The sequence below is a fragment of the Spea bombifrons genome, chromosome 5 (genome assembly GCF_027358695.1).
Source record: "Spea bombifrons isolate aSpeBom1 chromosome 5, aSpeBom1.2.pri, whole genome shotgun sequence".
Classification (NCBI taxonomy): Eukaryota; Metazoa; Chordata; class Amphibia; order Anura; family Pelobatidae; genus Spea; species Spea bombifrons.
In genome coordinates, this window is record NC_071091.1 from 48,165,768 (window position 1) to 48,189,926 (window position 24,159).

Here is a 24,159-nt window from a genome sequence, read left to right on the forward strand (position 1 = left end):
ACAAAGAAATACGTTTTACATCAGACTTTCTGAAGAAAATCAATAACTCATGTACATCAGAATGTCCAAGATATATCGCCCTATACATTTTGGTGGCTCACAATGAAATTTATAGCTTAAAAAAATTGTTAATAAAGTTATTACATTTGTTAATGTTAAAGTTAGTAAGGGTAGTTTATCAAATTTTCAAATTCCCTGGTTAGTTAAATTCAGTTTATAGGACTTTACAAATAATTATATGGAAAGGGGTCTACAAGTCTTACGCCATAATCATGAAGTTAGGGGAAGTACATAAAATGTATTTCCACCAAATTCATCATGACCCCAACACACACATTTTGAGTCTTCAGTTGAGAAGATAAGGAAACTACACAATACAATGTACTATGGTTGAAACACAAATAATGTCCCATGTCATATGAACAGTGGTAAGTTTACTTAAAAGTACAACAGTGGAGACAACACATACAAAGTAAGCTTTCTGTGGAAAAAAACAGATTCTGTCAATCCAGCTGCATTAACACTATATTAGTATATCTGAGCTGTTGACCTGTAATACATGTTTTATAAAACATACCCCCTACCCAATCAAGACTATAAAAATGTCAAATCAAAACAGCAGGCAAGCTGAAATGTACTTAAATAACACAAATGTTCTACTGGCCACTGTTTTTTCACCCCTTTGCCTTCCATCTCCTGTGGGAATCAAACCTTTTACTAGATGTACTTACAAGGGATTTTCTATCTGTACAGTTAAAGAAGGAAGGCTGTCTTATGTTTTCAATATGAAACAATGTAGTTCTCCATGAAGTCAGATTCTAACTTCAGTAGATGATCGTTCAAGCCATCACTCCTGTAGAAGACTTTCCACAGTTGTTTGTATCACTGTTAAGTTTATTTCATAATTATGTGCAAACCATCTTCATTTCCAGCTGAAAAAATAAAAAGGGAGCTTTTGTTGTAGGGCAAACAATCTTTTTTGCAAATTAGCTGTTTAACCTGTGTAGCAGACACCCCCCCCAGTAACTCATGCGGGGGGGGGGGCGATAATGAAGAAATCTCCCCCAGGGCCGTAGGAAATACTGTTAGCAATCACACTCCTATCATGCCAAGTCAGGCAGTACATGCTGAAACCTAGCTAGCTGCCCCCTTGTGTATTGATGCTGCCAGCAGTATGGGGTCTGCACATCACTTACCGCCACCCTGTACCAGCATGTACTGGCTGCCTGGGTATGATAGGAGTGTGATTGCTGTTAGCAATCACACTCCTATCATGCCAAGTCATATTGCTAATTTTTTTTGTCCAATTGTGGTGTGTTACCTACTTTTAATAAAAATGTGAGTTTTTATTATTTTTAAAGGTGGGGGGTCATTTTCGGCTAAGTGAACCGTGAATGTTTTGGTCCTGAATTTGTAGTCACAAAACTTTCTAGGCCCAGAAATCACTGAGAGGAAAAGTAAAGGTTTTGTGTCATTTACTTTATTTTAATCTGCATATTTTATTAAAGGCCATATTTTCTCACAGTGAAAAATGAGGGCGGCCCGCGCACATATACAATTCTGATGAAGTGGCCCACTGCAGAAAAAACTTGGACACCCCTGGGGTAGACAGTGAGAAGGGGGGGTAGGGAGAGGGTAGCTAGTGAGAAGGGGGCAATAGGGAGAAGGTAGATGGTGAGAAGGGAGGGTAGATGGTGAGAAGGGGGTAGGGAGAGGGTAGATAGTGTGAGAAGGGAGGGTAGATAGTAAGAAAGTGTGAGAGGGGGTAGATAGTGTGAGAAGGGGAGAGGGGTTAGATAGTGTGAGAGATGGGGAGAAAGTGGGGATCTGATGGAGGAAAATGCTGTCCCCCCCAGATTTTTAGGGGTTCCTACACCCATGTCTCTACCCCAAATAATCAGTTATCAGAACTGTTTTCAAATATCTTGAAATATAGCAGTGTTTAATAAAATTGCATAATTTAATATATCATCTTAAAGTCAGTAAATATGGAACCAAGAGCCTTCCTAATACCCTTCTGAAACACTGTGCTATATCATGTTACTGCAAATTGGATTCCATTCACTGTATGCAGAATAAAACTAAACAGCTTAAAAAGCTGTGGAGGGAAAAAGTCTGTACTGAAAGCTTGGTGCCACAATACAAGTTCAAACCCACAACAAAGGTGAAAGATGGCATACCTTTTATTGTTGCAATCATGAAACAGCTCTCATCCTGAAAGTTTTGAACCATCTGAACAGAAAAACAATCCGTTATACTGAAAGCTGGGAATTGAAATAAACTTCATAATATGCATTGACGTTTTAAACATTTTTATCAACGCCCAAAAAATGTGAGTATATTTTCATACATAATATTCTGTATAATATAAGAGAAGGCAGACAAGACAGTTACTGTTAAGTAATAAATACATAAAAATTGGCATGTGAGAATGTCTAAAAAGGCCCATTACCTGATCACTAAGCGCAATGTGTATGCCTGTAGGGCCCTGTCGGTATACACTGGATATCTGATGTAAAGGAATATTAAACACGGCAGCCATTTTTCTTGTTATTTCTGACGCAGTACTTTCTTCCAAATATATAGCATGGTAAACTAAAATTATAAAATGCATAGTCGTGTTAGTTAGTGCAACAAATACCTACATTTTGAAAATGAAACCATATACAGGATATGAAACAGCTTGCACAATGCTTTTTTTTTTTTTTTTAACCTTTATGTCTCACATTTTCAGATTCATGCCATGTTAAGCCAGTTAGAGTTTTTTGGCTCCAAAGCTTACATTTCAGAGGGAGAAAGCTTGCAATTAGCAAAAATAAACACTGCATATGATTGCAGTCATGTGTGAACTAGCCATGTTCATTTTTTTCTCAAAATGCTCTAGCTCTACCTGTAAAACTGAACCCTTAGCTGGTAATTTGTGTACCTTGTCATTTCCTAGTAGCATGTAGAAGAGAAGCTCCTCCTAAGTCAGACAGACAGTTATAAAACCCCCATGGGAGCTCTCTTACCCTTAAATAAAACCAGACTCACTGATGCAATGACAAGAAGGCCCTAGGCTACAACACATCACTATGTGCCCAAAAACCGCGCTACCTAGAAGTGCAAGAAGAGATACATGTGTCCTGCAGTAGTAGAGCATCCGGATCCTCCTTGCTATTACGAGTAGTCAGCCTGCCCAAGGGCTGTAAAACACCAGCTATAACCTCAAGGATTCTGCACCCCGCAATAGCTGCCTTGTGCCCCAAGGACCCAACCAGGGCTCCCCCTAACTCCACAGTGCTGGGCACTGAATATGGAAACTGAGTCCACCCAGGAGCTCAACATTAAAAAAAATAAAATAAAAAAATAAAACGGGGAGAAAAAAAAAAAAAAAAAAAAACTCACGCAGGATAAGGGGAAGGCATGTTCTCTTCTACATGCCAAGCAAAATGAACTTCAAGGTGCATTAACAATTCAAGGTGCATTAAAAATCAGGCTGTTGTAGAAGCAAAAAAAAGGGTGGGTTTGCTCCATATGAATTCCATTGGTATTGGAAAGTGACAAGCGGATGTCAACATACTTTTAGCTAAGTCCAAACTAGCATCAGGGCTGTACCTCTGTACACGGATCTTCTATGTTCGGCTCTGTGCATCCATCAGCTAAATGTTGCCCCTACTGCCTCTTGACAGGCAATTTAAATTCTGTACGGACATTTATTTTTTACTTTAACATTTCATTTCTTACTTTGTAAATGACCGTTGCCATTTTCCCTTTTGTCTCCTTCTGTTGGCCTTCCCAGATGAGCACTTGGTATATCTTGACAAACATAAATTGTTAAACGGGGTCGGACAGCCCTAGAACAGAAGGTCAAAATTTAATGCCTCGTAAAACCGAAAGGGGGAAGAATCTTTTACCGATTCCGTAGGGTAATTGATGCCCAGATTAAAATGAAAATGTTTAATTTACCCTTATGAATGCATTGGAACGGCTCTAAACCAATGGCAAAGCTTTTTTTGTATATATCCTGAGATATATTCACTTACAGACTTACTAATACTATATACAAAGTGCCAATGTTTCTCCTGTTTCACATTGTACAAACATGCACAGTTGGCATTCATGCTAAAAAGGGAAGCCCTGGCTTGCAGAGTGCATTACATTCCACGCACATTAAAAGATGTTAATCCATTTTCTTTAACGCTGCTGCGAATGTACCTGTCTCTTCATACACCTGTGCGGTCTGAGTTGTCATTTACTAAAAGCTCAAAACACAGACTACTGGAGGGACTTGATTTGTTCAACAGCCAAAATGTTTCATTAAAACAGGTATTGGTAAAGTGTAAAGTTATAGGTAACTAACGCCATTTAATTCAATGGTTAGATGGGAGCAACCTTGACCTCTTTTGTCCTCCTAACATTAGTTGGAAGATTTTGTATATTGGAAAATTTGAACACTGTGGTGTGCAGAGACACCACAGCACAGCATTCAGACAGCCTGCATCAACCTCCCCACCTACAAATGTCACAACAGTGACAGGAAGAAATACCAATGTTACATATTATAGAGGCAACTTTTATTTTAAGAAAATGTTTTAAAATTCTTCTAAAGCACAGAGCTGTAATGGAAAGATGGAATAGGATTTTATTTATTTTTTTTTTACTTAAAAACATGTATTACCGTGATTTCAGAGCATTGAATAAACGAATGCCATCAGCTGGACCGCAAATCTGAACAAGATCCTCCCTTGTCAATTTTAATAAATCAGCCCCTATATAAGAGAAAAAAGCTCAAATTTAGCTTGATTTTAAACCCAGCTTGAGCAAAGGCAGAAAAAGCAGTGATTGCCAAGGCAGAAAAAGCAGTGCTTACCTGAGAAGTTAGAAAAAAGTCTTGTGTATGTGGAGAACCTGTTCTTCACCAGCCACTGTTGCGTATCTTGTATACTAGCTGACGGGTGAAGATGCTAAGAGAAAGAATAAAACCAATATTAGTATGATGTATAGTGACAAACATAAACTCACCAATTTAAGATGTTTATACACATTTATAAAGCACACAAATATAAACTACCCTATTTGCCCGAATATAGGCCGCAATTTCCCCCCGGCCTATATTCGGGGTCTAGCGCTCGACGCCCGGGACATGCAGTTCCAGGCGCTGGGCAGGCAGCAGTGTTAGGATACATCCTACTTTCCACGGGGTGGGGACTGGGGGTGCGGCACGGGAGGTTGTCTAAGCGCATCGCGCAGACGTTCACCGGCAGCGGCGATGTGTGTATACAACCTCCGCTGCCGGCACGTCTGCTCAGTGTGCATCAACAATCTCCCTTGCTGGGAATTCCCACGGGGTGAACGTCTGCGCGGTAAGACGTTCTTGGGGGGGACAGAGTGGGAACATATCTATTACACTTTAAATTAAATTTTTTCTTTAAAAAAAAGCACCTAACTTTTAGGGTGCAGCCTATGCACATATGTGTGTGTGTGTGTGTTATATATATATTTTTTTTAAAAAATCGGGTCATTCTGAATTCAAGCGTGGTACTGTGATAGGATGCCACCTTTGCAATAAGTCAGTTCATGGAATTTCATCCCTGCTACATATTCCATGGTCAACTGCAGGTGTTATTATTGGAAAGTGGAAGCAACTCAGTCTTGCAGCGGAAGACCCCAAAGTTATGGAGCAGGATTACATAGCGCTGTGGCATATGGCGTGTAAAAGGCGCAAACACTCTACTGATCCTATAGCTGAGGAGTTCCAAACTTCCATTCGCATAAATATCAGCACAGAAACTGTGCAGCCGGAGCTTCATGAAATGGTTTTCCATGGCCGAGCAGCTGCATGCAAGTCTCCCTTTACCAAGTACAATGCTAAGCGTTGTATTAAGTGGTGTAAAGCACGTTTACACTGCTCCATAGTCTAGTGACAAGTTCTGTTTAATGACAAACCATTGTTCTCTATTTGGCAATCTGATTTGTGACTTTGGCAGATGCCAGGAGAATGTTACCTCCTTGACTGCATTATGTCAACTGTAAAATTTGGGGCTATTCTTCAAGGGTTGGGCTAGGCCCCCTTACGTCCAGTGAAGGGAAATCTTAATGATTCAGCATACCAAGACATTTTGGACAATGCTATGCTCTCAACTTTGTGGGAAAGGTTTAGGGAAAGCCCTTTTCTATCCCAGCATGACTGTGCCACCGCGCACAAAGCAAGGCCCATATAGACATGGTTGGATGAGTTTGGTGTGGAAGAACTTGATTAACCCCCATAGAGCCCTGACCCCAACCCAATCAGACACCTTTGGAATGAATTGGCATGGAGATTGCTAGCCAGACCTTCACATCCAACATCAGTGTCTGACCTCACAAATGCTCTAGTTAATACATAGGTAAAAACTCCCGGAGAAAAGCCTTCTCAGAAGAGTGAAGCTGTTACAGCTGCAAAAGGGGGGTGTGGGCAACTGCATATTCTATTTATTTAGAATAATTGTTAGGTCAGGGCTCGACAAATCCCAGGCGCCAGGTCGCCATGGCGACAGAGAATTTTGTCCTGGCGCCTAGGTTTTGTCAGCCTCTTACATCCAGAAAAAATTGTGGATGTAAGAGGCTGAGTCACCACACGGGGGCGCTGGTGCTGTCTGCCCAGAAGTCTGGGCAGACAGCACAGCCACTCCGAGCCCGCCCCCGAGCCTGAGATCACTCCCACGGAGTGATCCTGTAGGCTGAAAACGCGGTTGCTGGAAAAGCAGCAATCGTGTTTTCAGCTGCCACAGGCAGCCTCAGGGAAGGGGTTTGTGTGTTGATTGGGTCCCCACACAAGTCTGGGGACCTCACCCAACACCCCCCAGCTGCCTGATCGCTCCATGGGAGCGACAGCGCAGCGTTAACCCCTTCAATGCCGCGATCGCGGCATTTAGGGGTTAATTCCCGTTTTGGGGGCTTTGCTGCTGGTGGATAGCCTGGAAGCCCAGGCAGACCAGCAACAGCAAAAACGAGCCCCCACAAGCCCTTTGATGACTCCTGTAGGTATGGAAGCCTACAGCAGTCATCAAAGAGACTCCCTCTGCAATGGCTGGTCCATAGACCAGCAATTGAGTCCCAGCTGCCAGAGGCAGCTTCAGGGACAGGGGAGAGGGTTCTTCGGTCTCCACATGAGTGTGGAGACCAGCCCCAACACCCCCCCCCCCGCTGCCTGATCGCTCCCTGAGAGCGACAGTGCAGCGTTAACCCCTTCAATGCCGCGATCGCGGCATTTTAGGGGTTAACTCCCGTTTTGTAAGGGGCTCTGCTGCCGGTGGTCTGCCTGGAAGCCCAGGCAGAGCAGCAACAGCAAAAAAACGAGCCCCCACAAGCCCTTTGATGATTCCTGTAGGCATAGAAGCCTACAGCAGTCATCATAGACTCCCCCCTGCAGTGGCTGGTCTTCAGGGACAGGGTGAGAGGGTTCTTTGGTCTCGCCATGAGTGTGGAGAGCAGCCCCAACCCTCCCCTGCTGCCTGATCACTCCATGAGAGCGACAGTGCAGCGTTAACCCCTTCAATGCCACAATTGTGTATGAAACATTCGTGGCATTGCAGGGGTTAACATTTGTTCCCACAAACTTGTGGGGACTAAATATCTGTCAATGCTGTGCTCCAATGGAACATCAGCATCGAAAGAGTTACAAAAATGAAAAAAATGTATTTAAAAAAAAAAACAAACAGCACTGACCTGAAAGTCCAGGGTGCTTCCAGGTCAAACGCTGTGAGTTTAGTAAGTGGGCTGATGATGATCGGATCCCTCCTGACCAACTGTTAGTTTAAAAAAAATCCTGGCTCCTAACTTTTTTACCTGGCGCCTAGATTCACAACAAATTTGTCAAGCCCTGTGTTAGGTGCCCAATACTTTTGTAAGAGTCTACTAAACTCCCTGCCCTTAACACGGCAAACATGCCTATAGCTCTGCTCTACCCTACAAATACTCAGCATGGCCACAATTAACTTCTCTCCTCAACTGCTATGACTTCTTCCCACTCACACATTGTACTCTCTTACTCTCTGTAATTCCCCAATGTCAGATTTTTCCCAAAGCATTTGAACATAAATCACTTACTATTAAACCCACTTGTACAGGGAACCACACAACCCTCCCAATAGCAATCTGAATTCTGGAAAGAAACCATCAGCTTTCAAGATCTCCATGACAATAACTACAAACAGATTATACTCTCCGGAGCAGTCCCTGACCTTTCATACATCCTAATAAACAAAGCTCATAAGAGCAAGACCCTTGACATTAGATGCCAATTTTATTGGCATTATAGCACCATTAACCCTTTTGGCCAAAAAAACGCTTGGAATACTGAGCATTGTTGCAATTGTCAGTTAAAATCATACAGAACCTGTGGCCAGCAACTGTTTTAGAATGAATATCATGTAGATTTGGCACTCCCAGAAAGGTTCAGGGTCAAACTAACTAATGTTGGAATATATTTGACCCAACGCATATTCAGTCATGGACAATTGTACCGTATTTGATAGATTATAAAACGACCTCCCAAAATGTGAATGTTAATTTAGGAAAAAAATAAAAAGCCTGACTATAAAAGACTACCCTATAAGAAAACTTTTTACCAGTAAATATTAATTCACATGTAAGCTATTTTTCATATTTAATAAAAACTATGATTGAGAAAAATGTATTATTTCCTTTTATTTGCCAACCTGCCCCCAGATATGCCTTTAACCCTCCTCCTATATGCCACTCTGCCCCCCAGAAATGCCTTATACCACTATATACCAATCTGCCTCCCTGGTATTCATTTTAACCCCCTATATGCCACTGCCTCCCTGATTCTTTTTAACCCCTTTATGCTACTCTTCCTCCAGAAAGCCCTTTAATGCCCCCCATATGCCACTCTCAACCTCCCTCGACTTACTGGTGCTTTATTAGACATCTCCCCATGCTCCAGGTTCCTTAATGTCTAGTGGGGCAGCAGGTGGAGGACCTTAGCTGCTGCTGCCGGCACTTTCCCCGGAGCTTCTATGAATGAGCATCGGAAGGTCATGTGATGTCATGCCCCGGCAGAAGAGGAGGTTGCAGACGCCCACCGGCTGCCAGAGAGGAGGATTCAGGTCCCCTGCAGCACTGAGGGGGATCTGGATCTTAGTCTTGTAGTCAGACCTCAATTTGAAGTCTGATTAGAAGACAACCTCAAATAGAACCTTGTATTATAATTGAGCAAATATGATATTTTCTAGAGCAACAGCTGAAAAGTGAAAATTCGTCATACTCTTGATCAGAGTCCATAGTGTGGTTTTTATCATCTATCGCCTATATACACCGATCAGCTATAACATTATGGCCACCTGCCTAATATTTACCAAAACAACCCTGAAAAGTCAGACTCCACTAGACCTCTGAAATTGTGTTGTGGTCTCTGGCACAAAGACATACTGTAAGTTGTGAGGTGGGGCCACCATGGATCCGACTGGCTTATTTTATTTTACAGCGGGCTTCATCATACTAGCATTCACCAGTTGTGCCGAAGCTGAGTGGGTCAGCCCGGTTTTGAGAAGCCGGACCAACCCTGGGGGGGTGTCTCCATCCTCTGAGAAAAGGCCAACACTAACAATCTGCTGATTTAACCGAATGAAATGTTAAATCTTGAAAGCTTTTTGGCAAATATGAAGGGAATGGTGAGAACAAATTTTAAGACTATAAATCAAATTATACAGGTACAAATGGACAAAAAAAAAAAAAAAGCTATTCAGTTTGCTCTTTTTTTTTTCTTCTTTCGGACAATGAATTTAAGTGGTCCATTTTGGCGGAAGTTCTCACTGGGTTATGTCCGCAGTGATGTGGACAAAGATGCCAGAGAAAAGAATGGAGAAGGTAGAAGATGCATTAGACAATGCAGAATTGGTCAGCAGAGAAACATTTAGAGAGTGAGTGAATGTTGGCCCATGAATTTCAGACGAAACCTAAGCTTTTTGGGGGTCTGGCCTAGTTTTCGTGGCTTCGCACGAATTGCAGATTTTACCAAAATTCTGAGTTTTTCAATTCGTACAAATCAGAATGTACAAGTCTAATACCTATATCAGCAACAAAGTGAATTCAATACATACGTCTGAAGTCCCTTGTGGAATTGCTTCACCTTGATGATTTGGAGAAGAAGAATTGCTGCAAGAAAACAAATAGGTTTGACTTAAGAGCTATTTTTTTCTTTTCAAATCTAGAAGTACAGAGCCTTTTTTGTGTTAGACAAAATACAGTACACACCTATATGTAGTTTTGATAAAAGCAGTACTTTGATTCAGATATAGTGAAAAGTAAGACTATTTAAGTCAACAAAATATCAGGCTTTGTTCCCCGTCAATTATACTGGCGATCGGTATCCCTGCGGAAAAGTTTTGTCTACGGTGGTACACATGTGGTATGTAGTTGGCATTTCAAATTGTGCAGATTTGCCTACATACCTGTCTGGGACGCTGTAGGTACTGTGTTGAGTAGATGAAGTAAATGTAGGAGTTGTGGTAGGACTTGTATTTACATACGCTGTATCTGGCCAAGGCGAACACTGAGGAAAAGGAACATTTGAGTGAGTCTGTTGAAGATCATCATTAGGAAAACATAAAACTATATGTAAAGATTTTAGCATCTTATTGGAACATCTCTGATTTAAAACAGGCCAATGGCTATTTTAGGTTAGTTTTACAACTAAACCTAAACGTTCAGATAACACACACTGCAAGCAAAAACAAAAATGGCTGCTTGGGGGGGGGACACCTCACCCAGCAGCTGACAAAATCTGTACACCTGCATGCACAGTAGCACTGGAATCGCATAAATAGAAATATTCTTCGCGCCATCTGCACAGAAAACCGTCAGGGAAGCTAGGGTGCAGCATTGGAGAGGACAATGTGACATACAGCACAGCTGAACTTTTCCACTTTGGGAACTATCACATAAATCCGTATTATGAATACCAGCCTTGGGGAATTGAAAAAAAAACGATCGACAATTTTTTTAAATTTCCTGTCCTTTAGGTTCAGATGGAATATGCGCCTTTTCTATTCTATTCGGAATTAAAATATGTTGCGTCTCAAATTCTCTGTCTCCTCACCTACTACACCCTACCGCTTCCATCTCCCGGTCTCCTTTTCCGCAGCTCCACTTCTCTGGCCTCTTCTTGTTCTCTCTTTCTTCATCCGCCGCCCCCCCCATGAGCAAAGTTATTCAGGTATGTCCACAAAAGGGTAGAGCCTCCACACATAGCACTCCCCCCGATTAAAGGAATGAGGGAGAGTGATGCCAGAAGCAAGAATATTTAAGATAGATTCACAAAGAGAAGTGCAGAGATGCTTCTTTCTCTGAACTTGTCTACAATATTCTGGCCTCTATGGAATACTTCCACCGAAGGTCAGAGCCATAGTGCGCACCACCACAAGGACAGGCTCTCATCCGTACCTTCAATCCGGGAGGCTCTGCCCTTTTGTGGAACTAACTCGATAAGACCGAAGAACAAGAAGAGGCAAGAAGAGTGGAGCTGCCGAAAAGCACACAGGGATACGGAAGTGGTTGGCAGAGAAGGAAGGGATGCATTGAGAGAGTGCATCAGTGTGAGAGCAAAGAAACAAAATACGAAAGAAAATGGAGCTTATTTGTTTCGAAAGGGGTCCCTCTTCCTTGCTTTCGAACAGTTTTTTTTCTCTAATAACAAATTCGGAGGTCCTATGTGAAACAGTTGTCACAAATATAACCCAAAGCAATATGGCAGCTTGCACAGCATTGCTGAAAACTAGAGATGTTTTATACTATTTACGTAGAGAAGTAAAACCATGCTACACAGGAGTTATAAGAATTAAAGGGGTCAACCTTAAATGTTAGTTCTCCTTTAAACAGAGCAACTTAAAACATTTTACATAACTGCTTCTTTAAGATCAACTTCATACATTTATTCAATGGGTATGGCAGAACTGAAATTGACAAACAAAGACAAACCAAAACATTAGGTAAAGAACATTAGGTAAAGAGGAATCTGCTCGCAAGCTCACAAGAATGGGGTATAGATAAACTTAAGGTGTGGAGGAGACTGCTAAATATACTGTCAGAATGGATAGTGGCACATATAGGAAAGAAGTGGTTAGAGTAGCAGAAAAATAAAATAAAGGCGTAAGTGAAGACAGGCATGACAAGTCCAGTTAGTAAGATGGCTGATAAATGGCCATACTAGAGCAAAGGGTTAACACAATCATGGGGATATCCTGGTCCTGCCCCAAAAATTAAAAATCATTTACATGAAGAGCATAAGCATGCGATAAAAAGTTACAGAATGCATACATGGATTGGAAAGTGTGTTTAGGTGCAGATAAATGGTACACTGGGGCACCAGGTGAGTGATGGAATATAAAGGTTGCAGAGAAGCAGTTTTGGAAGATGTGTTCTCATGCACACACACTTCTTTAGATATATTATCTGGTTTTGCATTAGTTTACTCATGGCTTCATTGCATTTACCTGCCAGTGAGCAGGTGTTATAAAAGTTGTACATGACTATTTCTATGTCATTTGATATTCACATGTGTAATTTCTTAACCCATGAGACACAATTTCTAACTTTTGTATTCTGTAACATCTTTTGATCCAAAGCTAATGGAGACCGTTAAATAAAAATACATTGAAAGGGGGAGGCATACGTTTCACTGCGAAAATGGTAAAATCCAGTTTACTGCTTATGAATTTAGGTAACATGACAGTTTCATGGCCGCTAATATAGGGATGGCACTAGTTTTTTTTCTAGTAAAATACTCTTAACATGTCATTTTGAAAGGTTACCTAATTTACACTGAAATGTATAAAAAATGTAAAAATGTACAGTTAAAAGCAACCACTGCAGACTAATCAACTATTTCCATTTTCCTTGTACGCCCATAAAAAGGTTGACTGAACCAATAGGGCAGTGATAATTACACCTCGAGTAATAATCACAGAGATCCTCAGAAAAGGAAGTTAACATTACTTTCACATGATACTCATTTAAAGGCAGATTTCCAATACATGTGTATATTACTTAAATCTATAAAATATATAACTTAAAATGTATGGTTTTAGAAGTGTTAACATGATCATTTCCTATCAGAATGAAAATTTTCTAATTGAAACTGTCTCCCTGATAAGTTATGAACTGGTCAGGGAATTCTAAATTTGCGCCATTTTAGTGTCCTAATTCCATGACGACACTGATTTTTTGTAGACACTAGAGTCTGATCTGTATAAAAGTATCAAATACCAAGCTTGACCCACAATGGGAAACCACTACATATGATTTAGTTCACAACTATAAGAAATGATTGCAACAGCGAAATATCTGCCTTAAATAATGCAAGCCATTTTAAACACAGCACAAATTTAAATTTGCTAAACAACCTGGACAACCACCTGATTTCAGACTTCACAAAGGCTTCCCCCCCTCCCACACACAGGTCATAAATAAGTGTAAAAATACAATTACATGACTGAAAAGAAAAAAAGCAAGCAGACAGCATTGTTTTAAAAAAAAAAATCCTACAACACTTAGCACCCAAGTCTACAGAAGTACATTTTGGCATACGTGTTAGATTTAGGAAGACCCCCCTCCCCCTGATAATTGAAATTATACAGTGTGTGTGTGGGTGGAAATGCTCTGAACAAAGACACCAAACGTGCTCAAACTTTAAATTTGTTTCTAAATAATTCCCAGTGAAATTATAGAACTATTACACCTAACAGACGTTAGATCATTTGGCCTATATAAAAATAAAAAAAATATAAAACATTTAACCAGTTATATTATTATTACATCCTCTTTTGCACCCACTGGCCTACCTGAGCTTGCACATAAATTCCAAAGAACAATGCAAGAAAATTCCATGGGTCACGATCTCAGCAGTCATAGTTGCAACTCTGGGAAAGGGAAGAGTGATTTCCAAACGCAAGAATTTGGAGCACAATTTTTGTTTTTATTATTTATTTTATTAAGAAAACACTAAAACGCCTAATTATTGAGAACATCCAGACAAAACATGCTGTTTTGCAATTTAGGAAAAAATTTATGTATCTTTGTATTCAGACATGCATTAGCAACATGAATGGTGTCTTTGCATGTACATTTACTGAAACTGCAGAAGGTATCTTTCAGTTTTATGGGAATTCTGCAAAGTCAAGCAGAAATGGCAGGAGTATGTCCTAGATCTAACACAGCTATTCTTGCACAAGAGATCTTGCACAATGAAAAAAATATAAGAAAAAGTAAGCAGAGGTCCCTTACACTGCCTCGCTTTGCCAGAGAATCACCGCAGTCTGCTGGCAAAGTCCGCTTGCTGGACTTTTTCTGCTCATGTTCAACTGCATCTTCAATAATAGGGTCAAGCCTCATCTGGGATAAACACCAAAGATTTGGATCAATTTTCTTTTCATGACATGGTCAAGAAAGATCTAAATGCCTTTTGTGTTTTATCACCTTCAGCTTGACGACTTAAAAAAAAATATATATTCTGAGACTTAATATAGATTGTTTCTAATTTTTTGAGATGTCAAGGTTTTAGATTGGTACATAACGGTATTTATCTTGTAGTTAACCCCTTAATGACAAAGCCCGTACATGTACAGGCTCAAAATGCATTGTTTTCAATGGGTTTAGGGACCGCCCATTGTCCTTAAGGGGTTAAAGAAATCCCACGTTCTGCATGACAGAGTTGATGACCCTTAGGATTATTCACCAAAGGAGCCGAAAGATCTGTGTAGTTTCCTTGCATGTATAGAGTACCATCAAGCCATGTTAGCCGAATTTAGGACACTATCCAGCTTTGAACAGACAGACAGAATACACTACTAAAAAGCCATGATGGCATGGCATCTTTCCATCTTTGCCATGTTAAAAATGCATATCAGACCCAAGCTGTAATCTTGTATAGATGTTTACGATAAACAAAGACCAGAAGAACATGCTTTATGGATTATTCCTGAACAATACAACCAAAAAAGGTAGAAGAGGATTGCCTTTCAATTTAAAGTAATGTCTAGAGAGAAAGCAATATATATATGAAGAATTAAACCAATTTCCAAACTCAACAACCCTGGTAACCAAAATATAAAGTTTATATAAACGTAAGCTACTCTCCAGCTACTCATGACAACATAGTCTATTTCTTTGTACAGAAGTCTCTAGAGATGTGCAATACACATGATTTTAACAGATAGATTAACAGTATATGTATGATTGTATATACACTTACACATTTAGTCTGTTACCTCAGTTAGAATTGTTGTATCGTAGGAAGGTTGATATTTCTCTCTTTCTTGGCCTGTTCTTTTCTCCATCTTCTCTCTGTCTGTCTTCTGTTTACGGTCAGCTCCTTTTGGCTACGGACATTAGGGATAATTGAAAATAAAATAAGTAAACAAACTTATTATGCTATTCGAATTATATTATACCATTGTTTTTTTTGTTTTGGTTTTTTTTTTTAAATTTATTTTTTTTTTTTACAACATATCAGTTGTGCCTAGCAAACTTTAGCTAGTGGAGGCACTTACATTGTTTAAAAAAAATGTAAGAAAGGTGTTCATGAAAGATCAGGCAGACAAAATAAAACCTTAAAAAATCCTTCACTTATTATATGGAACAGGGACCTCTGCAAACAGAATGCCTGCAAGCAACTATAGGTAAATCAGTAGAGGCAAACCTCTCACTGTTTGTGCCTACTATAGCTGAACTTTCTAACTGAATGCCAGCACAAAATGTATGCCAAACTGAGGGTGTGTAGAGTGAAGGAAAGTTTGTCCCATGGTTATGGCCAAGATTACTGTGCATGGAAGAAAAGAAAAAAAAAAAGATGACCCCCTAAATTCTTGATGTTAATGTTAACTGTTTTGGGCCACCAACACTCAAGTGTCACTGTATTCTCAACAATGTTTAATTGGTTTGTGTAGATTGAAATATATGCAAACAGTATGTTCTCCTTAATAAACCCAATTATCTCATTAAGGAGCCTCCAAAGGCAGTTCCTGGGTTTCTTTAGAATCCCACATTTTTAATTCCATGAAGCTCCTGTCACACAGTTTTTATGCCGATTAATGCTGGGGGAAATTTGGAGGTCCTGAGCTATGAAATCAGCAGAGTGTTGGTAACTTTTACACAACATGCACCTCGACATTTGGCAACCCCGCTCCGTATCTTCCACTTCGCGGCTGAGTTGCTGCTGTTCCTAAACATTTCCACTCTTCAATAATGCCATAGTTAATCTTGGAATACCCAACAGCGACAAAATTTCACAAACTGACTTATTGCAAAGATGGCATGCTATCACGGTATCATGCTTGAATTCACTGAGCTCATCACAACCATCCATTTTTTCCACAAATGTTTTTAAATGGAGACTGCATGCCTAGGTGCTTGATTTTATCAGTAGCAATGGGTTTGATTGAAACCCATTGCATTCACACACCGTATTGGCCCAAATATAGGCCGCACCCTAAAAGTTTGGTGCTTTTTTAAAGAAAGTTTTGTAATAGATATGCTGCCACTCTGTCCCCCCCCAGATATGCTGCCACTCAGTCCCCCCCCTCCGAGATATGCTGCACCTGTCCTCCCCCCCTCGAGATTTGCTGCCACTCCCCCCCCCCCCCAATTTACCAGAGCAGCCTCCCAGGTGTCTTGCGGGGCCATCTACGTAATACGCATATGCAACTTCCGGAAGTTGCATACGCATATTGCGTAGATGCCCCCCCCCAGCCCCGCAAGACACCCAGGAGGCTGCTCTGGTAAGTCTTGAGGGCAGAGGTAAAACACATCGTGCGGACGTTCACCGGCTGCGGCGATGAGCGCGTAAACAACCCCCGCTGCCGGCACGTCTGCACGATGTGCTTTAACAATCTCCCTTGCCAGGACTCCCCTCGTGGGAATTCCCGGCAAGGGAGATTGTTAAAGCACATCATGCAGGCGTGCCGGCAGCGGAGGTTGTTTACGCGCTCATCACCGCAGCCGATGAACGTCTGCGCGATGCGCTTAGACAATCTCACGTGCCGGCACAACACCCCCCCCCCCCGTTAACTCCAAGTTATTAAACGAGCTTGGTGGTGTACTAGCAAAACCGTTAACAGATTTATTTAACGAATCATTGTTAACGGGAGTCGTCCCAGGGGATTGGAAATTAGCGAATGTTGTGTCCATTCACAAAACAGGCAGTAGGAAGTAGTCGGGCAATTACAGGCCAGTGTTACATTAGTGCAAACAATGTTAAAGGATAGTATTGTTGAACAAAGTCACATGGGTTTCAAAATCAAAAACATGGGTTCACCTCAGGGAAGATCATGCCGAACTAATCTTATTGCTTTTTTTTTTTTTTTGATTGGTTGACTAAAGTAAATCGATCAAGTTGGTGCAGTAAACATTGTGTATCTGGATTTCGGTAAGGCCTTTGACACTGTGCCACATAGAGACTTATCAAACTGCAAACTGAGTTTAAATCCCAATATTGCTGAATGGATTAGGCAGTGGCCGAGTGAAGACTAATATTTTTAATAGCGATATCGCAGAAGGTATTTATAGTAAGGTATGTTTTTGCTGATGGCACAAAAAATTGCAACAGGGTTGATGTTCCTGGAGGGATAAGCCAAATGGCAAATGGTTTATGTAAACTGGAAAAATGGTCAGAACTGTGGCAACTGGCATTTGATGTGGATAAATGCAAAGTAATGCATCTAGGGCATAAAAAGGATTATAGAATATTTGATAGATACTGTCCTTTTCTCAACGTGTGAGGAAAGGGATTTAGGAGTAATTATTTCAGATTGGCGAGACCTCACTGAGTACAGTACTGGAGACCGTATCTTCAGAAGGATATAGATATGTTAGAGAATGTTCAGAGAAGGGCTATTAAAATGATACTAATAGCACAGTGATAATCTTACCTTGAAAACTTTGATTTGGCAGCTTGCTGAATGTAAGTGATCAGTGTAATCTCCATTTTCGTTTTGTTTAAAAGTGTCGATCTGAATTCTGAATGGAACACCCTTTTCTCCTCCATGTTTACGAGGAGTGAATTCTGTACTGATACAATGCACCTGAGGTGAGAGGGGAAAAAAAGTCAATCCATTTAAAACGTTAGGGTTTAACGTTTTTTTTAACAAATCCCCAAAAGAACTGACTATTGTCATGTTACACTCCTCGCAATTTAAAAATAAAAACAAAGTTTACTAAATGTATGACAAATGTCCCAAAACATCACATACTCTTACCAGGAGATGCATAATTATTGGGTGCTGCAGACGGCCTGTCTGGGCCTGATTGAAACTACAACTTACTTGGATACTTTAGTGAATACACCCCTTTTATACAGATTCCATGAAAGATTAAATTCTTTCCTAAGTTTGACATGACTGCAGAATGAACTATGGGAATTTTTTTTCCAAACCTGAATGAATGCAGAAGAGCGTTTGGATGGATCCCATAAAAACTCAACAGCATTTAACTGTCCTGGATTTGTCCTCGGGTCAATTATTCCAACAGACAAAGGTATATCTAAGAAAAAAAAAAGCCATAAAAGAGTTACAGCAATTTTAACTAATATTTTCTCCTTTTTCTTGGAAGGAAGTTCACTGATAGTCAAGAAATGACAACACACTAGAATATATATTCACAATATGCATCATAACCAAGCACAATCTGTTTCCTGACTGGAAGAATGGGAAGAGGTTGTTTATGTGGGGTGTGACGAGGTCAGAATAATGCAGACAGGTACACGGAGAAAGAAGTTTTTCTGCACTTGTCTCCACAAATAAGTCTGTATTATTCTGACCTTTTGGAGTACTTCTGCAAAAGGGTGGAGCCACAGCATGCACCACAAACACAGTCTTTGCCTATTCCTCCAATCGGGTTAGGTTGCCCCTAAAGGCTCCACACCCTCATGGAAATGCTTCAGGAGGCCAGGCCAGTTGATAGTGTGAAGAACCGAACCAAGAAAAAATACAGAAGATACAAGAACAGGCAAGACAATCTGTGGAGGGACACTGAAGTGGTTGGCACTTGCCCAAAAACAGCAAATAAGATTCAGAGCACTTTGCTTCGTTTTCATTTGTGTTGGGGTCCCTCACTTTCAGACACACATACGAATTAACAAAATTGGCAAATTTCATTTAAACGTATACAAATGTGTATGCACAAATCTATTTTAAAAATGTATCAATTAAAGTCTCTATTTTCTCAAATTAGATGAATTTCCCAAAGCCATGAGAAAAAAAATAAAATAAATAAAAACAAAAAAAACAAACAAAAAAAAAAAAAAAAAAATTTACCCAAGTCAAGTAGGCGGTCCCCAGGACGATTCCACCTCCAACCTTCCAACTGCTGATGCTCCATATACTGTAGTCTCCGGTCATGAAACACGACTCTTATAATACTCTAAAAGAGTGCAGAAAATACATTAACATACTATGATGGTGGTTACAAACTACACAACTGTAAATCGCAGGATTTCTGGAAAGTGACAAATGTTCTACCTGTTGAGTTGCAGGAAACAAACGACTGAGTAATATACAGTAACTCAATCTAAGGAAGCTTGGTGAAAATTCTGTGAAAACTATATAATAAAGTGAATTTAGGAAATTATATATTAAAATTAATATCCAATATATATTGGATACCATAGAATCGCAATTAAAAAGTTATTCTATTCAAGCATTTAAATAAAACATTTACCTTTTTATGGCCCCACTGAATAGAGTCGGATGATGCCTGACTAATTATCTGTCAATTGGCCTTCATTTTGTCCCTCTATATACAAGCAAGGATTTTATTTGAATTTCATTTTCTGGTCAAATTTAAAGAGTAAATGTCACAGCTATTGTCATGTTTAGAAGTATTTAGCAAAACTATAGGTGTGTTCTGTTTTCAATCCGTTAACAAGCTCTGCAGAAATTTAGTTTTAAAACAAGGAAGTATTTCACCAGAGCAATTGTGGCATTAAAGTATAAAAACAGTCTAGTCTCATCACCTAGTTTAGACCCCCTTTTGACCTCACCAGCATGTTACGGTCGGTTCCCACAAACCGAAGGAATAATAAAAACCCACTAATCATGTAGATAAGATCAGTGTTCCCACTGTTAAATGTGTAAGGTGGTTTCTAAATATAATAAGTGGTTATAGTGAAATATAAACCAATTTCAAATCGGCAATTTTTTCCACTCAAGAAATTACTTTTCTACATTGAATGTACCGTATATTCCGGCGTATAAGACGACTTTTTAACCCCAAAAAATCTTCTTAAAAGTGGGGGGTCGTCTTATACGCCAGGTACTTACCAAGCCGGAGGTTCCCACGAAGCCACCAATCTCTCTAATCACTACGCGCCGGCTATTGATGCCGAGCGCAGGGATGCCGTCATGTCCCGGCATCAATTGCCGGCGCGTAGTGATGAGGGAGCAGGGAAGCCCGAGGTCTGGCACTTGAGACCTCGGCTTCCCTGCTCTCTAATCACTAGGCGCCGGCTATTGATGCCGAGCGCAGGGATGACGTCATGTCCCGGCGCCCGGCATCAATAGCCGGCGCGTAGTGATTAGAGAGCAGGGAAGCCGAGGTCTCAAGTGCCAGACATCGGGCTCCCACAACTGGATGGAAGAAAGAAGACAGAAGATAAGGTAAGAGATGGGGAGAAAGGGACAAAGGGGGGAGAAATTATATATATATATATATATATATATATATATATATATATATATATATATATATATATATATATATATATATATATATATACACACACACACACATATACACATATATATATACATATACATGTGTGTGTAAAGGCAGGGGTGTGTGGTGAGGGCAGTGTATAAATGTGTATGTATGGACAGGCATATGTGTAGATATATATATAGATATATATATTATATATGTGTGTGTGTGTGTGTGTAAGGGCAGTGCATGTATGTATATGTCAGCAAATCAACCAGCAAATCACCGGTAAGGTACATCGCTTGCCGTGATTGGCTGGTTGTTGTACGCTGGGTAGAGGAGTAGTCTTATACGGCGAGTATAGTCCAAACTCTATATTTGGACTGTAAAAGTTGGGGGTCGTCTTATACGCCCAGTCGTCTTATACGCCGGAATATACGGTAGTTAATCTAAATTGTATTAATTCTACAAAATAGCTGGCTGCATTTGTTATAACTTCCTGTAGATAATAACATTTGTAGGAGTCCAGTTTACATTAAGCCTGGCTATCACAATTAAAACAGAAAGGTATTTTTAAAATAATTAATAATTTGACATTTAGACAGGTGTTCTTACCTTTACCAATTTACCACTAATTTCAGGAAAATCCCCAATTTTACTGTTATCAAGCATTCGGATTTCATAAGACTGACCTGTGGAATATTGTACCGTTAAAGCACACAGTATACTTTTTATACACAGACATTTCACATAAAATGTATCAATATTCAGACCTGAAATCAATGAATGCATACAATATGAACAGTCCTGGAAGGTAGCACCATCAATATAACTGATTTCTCATTATGGCTGGACAGTGACGTTAGACCAATAAAGTAATAAGTGAACTCACAATTATACACCTTAAAGGTTCAAGACAAACTATAAGTAGTGTTAACTTGGTTATGATGTTAATGTTTAAATGTTAGTACCTTAGTATGCAACAAGACAACCAAAGTTACTCAACAATGTTTGAATCTAAACATACAAAGTACATTTAAAATAAGAGTATAACGCTAGGTACGACATTCATAGATAAAATATATGGCTGCAAATATAATTGAATGTTACTACTGCAACAATAAGTAATATGTTAAAATCTCCATCCTGTATGTAACAAGTTGACATATGCACCCAGACCACCTGAAAAAAATCCAGGGAGGCTTAAGGTCAAAGTAGGTTATTGGATGTTGATGTACTTTATCATGTTTATACTTACCTCTGAAAACTCAATAAAATCTCTTTAAAAAAAAAAAAAATGATTTCTAATATTTCATGTTTTCTAACAGACACCAATCATGGGCATTCTAACCTTGGTTTAAATATGTGAGCGTTTCATCATGCAGTTTAATTGCTGGAGATGTTGCAGTGCACAAGATATACTGAAATGGAGGATGCTTCGTCTCAGTGTCAGGTGGAAGGCTTGCATCTTCTTGTTTGAAAATAGGAAGCGCCAACACGTCACTAAAATAAAAATGCATTTTTGTGAAGTTTTACTATAACGTTACACTGTAGCCCTTTAAACTATTCATGTTAACACGAGGATGTTTTCTGTGGCTGCACATGCTTTATGTGCATATACATGGATAAACGTTCACTTGATCAATAGGTAAATACACTCTATACAGAGCTTCAAACCACAAGAAATAGTGCGTTTTGATGTTAAAAGGAGATGCATTTGTCTTGGTCTTGTTTTGAGTTAATTTGCAATTTTAGGACACTTCATAAAATGTGCCTTAACCTTTATTGATGCAAGTCTAAGAATTCTTACTAGCAGCATGTTTTTGCTAGCGTTAGGACCAAACCACAGAAGCTAAATGAGGAAACAGACAAAATCAAGTAGCAAATCCACCACATGTTTTGCCAAGAGAATTCAGCTTGGTGTGTTACTGCCAATATTTAAAAAATGTTGGACAGAAATATTGGGCATGTGAACCCAATCATGGCTGGCTTCTGCCGTTTATTGTGCCGTTTACTATGGTAAAATAGTTTTTTTCCCCATAATAGTGTTTCCAGGTAGCAGCATATTGCTTACCATAATATACCAAACACCCCAGGGACCTTATCACACAGCCTGCAAACAATAGAATGGCTCAAGGTTTAATCAGCCAGCTGGACACTAATGAAATTCCACATAGAAACAGATTTCATTAGCATTGCATTGCATTAAATAATCAGCTCAGCGGGTATTTACGCAATGAAAGTCATCCAAAATATCACATGACTGGCACCAGTAGCACCCCAGATCAGGGAAATTTATTGGACAAGTTGAAATAACACCAGGTTGTGATCAATTCTAACCTATATTTTTTGTATACAGCACTATATTGTACGCGTAAGAAAAACTTTAACTTAAAGTTTAAAAACTTTAACTTTGGTTGTCCTGTATTTTCCATCACATTCTTTGCTTAAGGTATTCCTTCTAAGCTATACTTGATGTCTGTCAGATTAAGCCATTTAAAAAATCCTGAAATGTCCCTTTTTCGGGATCATAACCTATTCACACAGGCATAGTGAAACTATTTGTAAAATACAAGTTTGGGAGACTAAAACAGGTTTCGCCTGCACTAGTGACTGTAATATAGCTTATACAAGATGGTGTTCACTCTTGAAACATGCATATCTTCATGCTTATCCTCTAAACAAAAAAGTGTTTTTATTTTTGTATGACTTCAAAGTTGCCGCAAAACCTGCAAGCTATACCCATAAAATCTGTGGTGTAGCAAGACCACTACAAAAAGGTATCTGAAGACCCAAGCATTTGAAACACTCATTCATGTTAGCAAAACATTTTTTTTAAACAATATGCAAATTAAGTTAACAAAGTTGACAAGGTTTGAAGGTGAGCTAAGCTAACCTCATGCTGTAGGCTCCTGCTCCCAACTCCTGACCGATCCCAGAAAGGCTTGAATCAAAATCATGCACAAGCCCAGACTCTATAACTTCATCCATCTTCAATACCCAAGCCATTTTATTCTTTGTATAGGGTTGCCAGCCCAGATCCCAACAGCAATGACCCAGAAAAAAAAAAAAAAAAAAAAAAAAAAAAAAGCTCCAACAGGAAACAACAAAAGTGACTATTACAAAAAATATTTCTCCTTTTTGGCCAAGTGATTCATCATGCTATGGGAGGTGAAGGAGGATTGCAGTGAAAATGTAAGGTACACAGAGAAACAATGAATCAGGTACAAAATATTGAACTTGAAGTCCTGGGAACAACAACAGTACTATTTAACAAAGTAACTTAAATCAAAAGAGACAGAAACTGACAAGCTACAATCTGGACTGAGCAAAAGTAACTAATATGTGTTAATAAAAAAAACTTAAAATGTAGCTAAAATTTATTTTTAACTAGTTAGCAAAGAAAATGAATAAAACAATAAAACGGTATAGGGCGGAATCTCGTTATCTCATGGGCACTAAGCTTCAGTGAGCAAAACACATTTTCAA

The 24,159-nt window shown here is 39.6% G+C and overlaps 1 protein-coding gene across 2 annotated transcripts; it reads right to left on the minus strand.

Moving 5' to 3' along the window:
* Positions 1-325: 325 nt before the first annotated feature.
* Positions 326-23,703, minus strand: UBP1 (upstream binding protein 1). Of its 2 annotated transcripts, XM_053466460.1 has the most exons (16): positions 23,567-23,703; positions 22,022-22,173; positions 21,286-21,362; positions 19,290-19,395; positions 18,410-18,516; positions 17,907-18,059; positions 15,249-15,359; positions 14,266-14,373; positions 10,437-10,537; positions 10,086-10,140; positions 4,853-4,946; positions 4,661-4,751; positions 3,727-3,836; positions 2,453-2,595; positions 2,181-2,232; positions 326-932 (listed from the first exon to the last, which is right to left on the minus strand). In XM_053466460.1, the coding sequence occupies exons 1-16, from the start codon at positions 23,677-23,679 to the stop codon at positions 895-897; spliced, it is 1,611 nt and encodes a 536-aa protein (XP_053322435.1). In that variant the 5' UTR covers positions 23,680-23,703; the 3' UTR covers positions 326-894. The 2 variants fall into 2 exon arrangements, with proteins under 2 accessions (XP_053322435.1, XP_053322436.1); XM_053466461.1 differs by lacking the exon at positions 14,266-14,373.
* Positions 23,704-24,159: the final 456 nt, after the last annotated feature.

What these genes read in the sequence shown, in the direction of transcription:
- UBP1 (XM_053466460.1), bottom strand. Translation starts at nt 23,679, where the DNA reads ATGGCTTGGGTATTGAAGATGGATGAAGTTATAGAGTCTGGGCTTGTG. An exon ending in GCTCTTCTGCATTCATTCAG is followed by an intron (nt 18,060 to 18,409) that starts GTTTGGAAAAAA and finishes CTCTCACCTCAG; the next exon opens with GTGCATTGTATCAGTACAGA. An exon ending in ACCTACAGCGTCCCAGACAG is followed by an intron (nt 10,141 to 10,436) that starts GTATGTAGGCAA and finishes GTTTTCTTGCAG; the next exon opens with CAATTCTTCTTCTCCAAATC.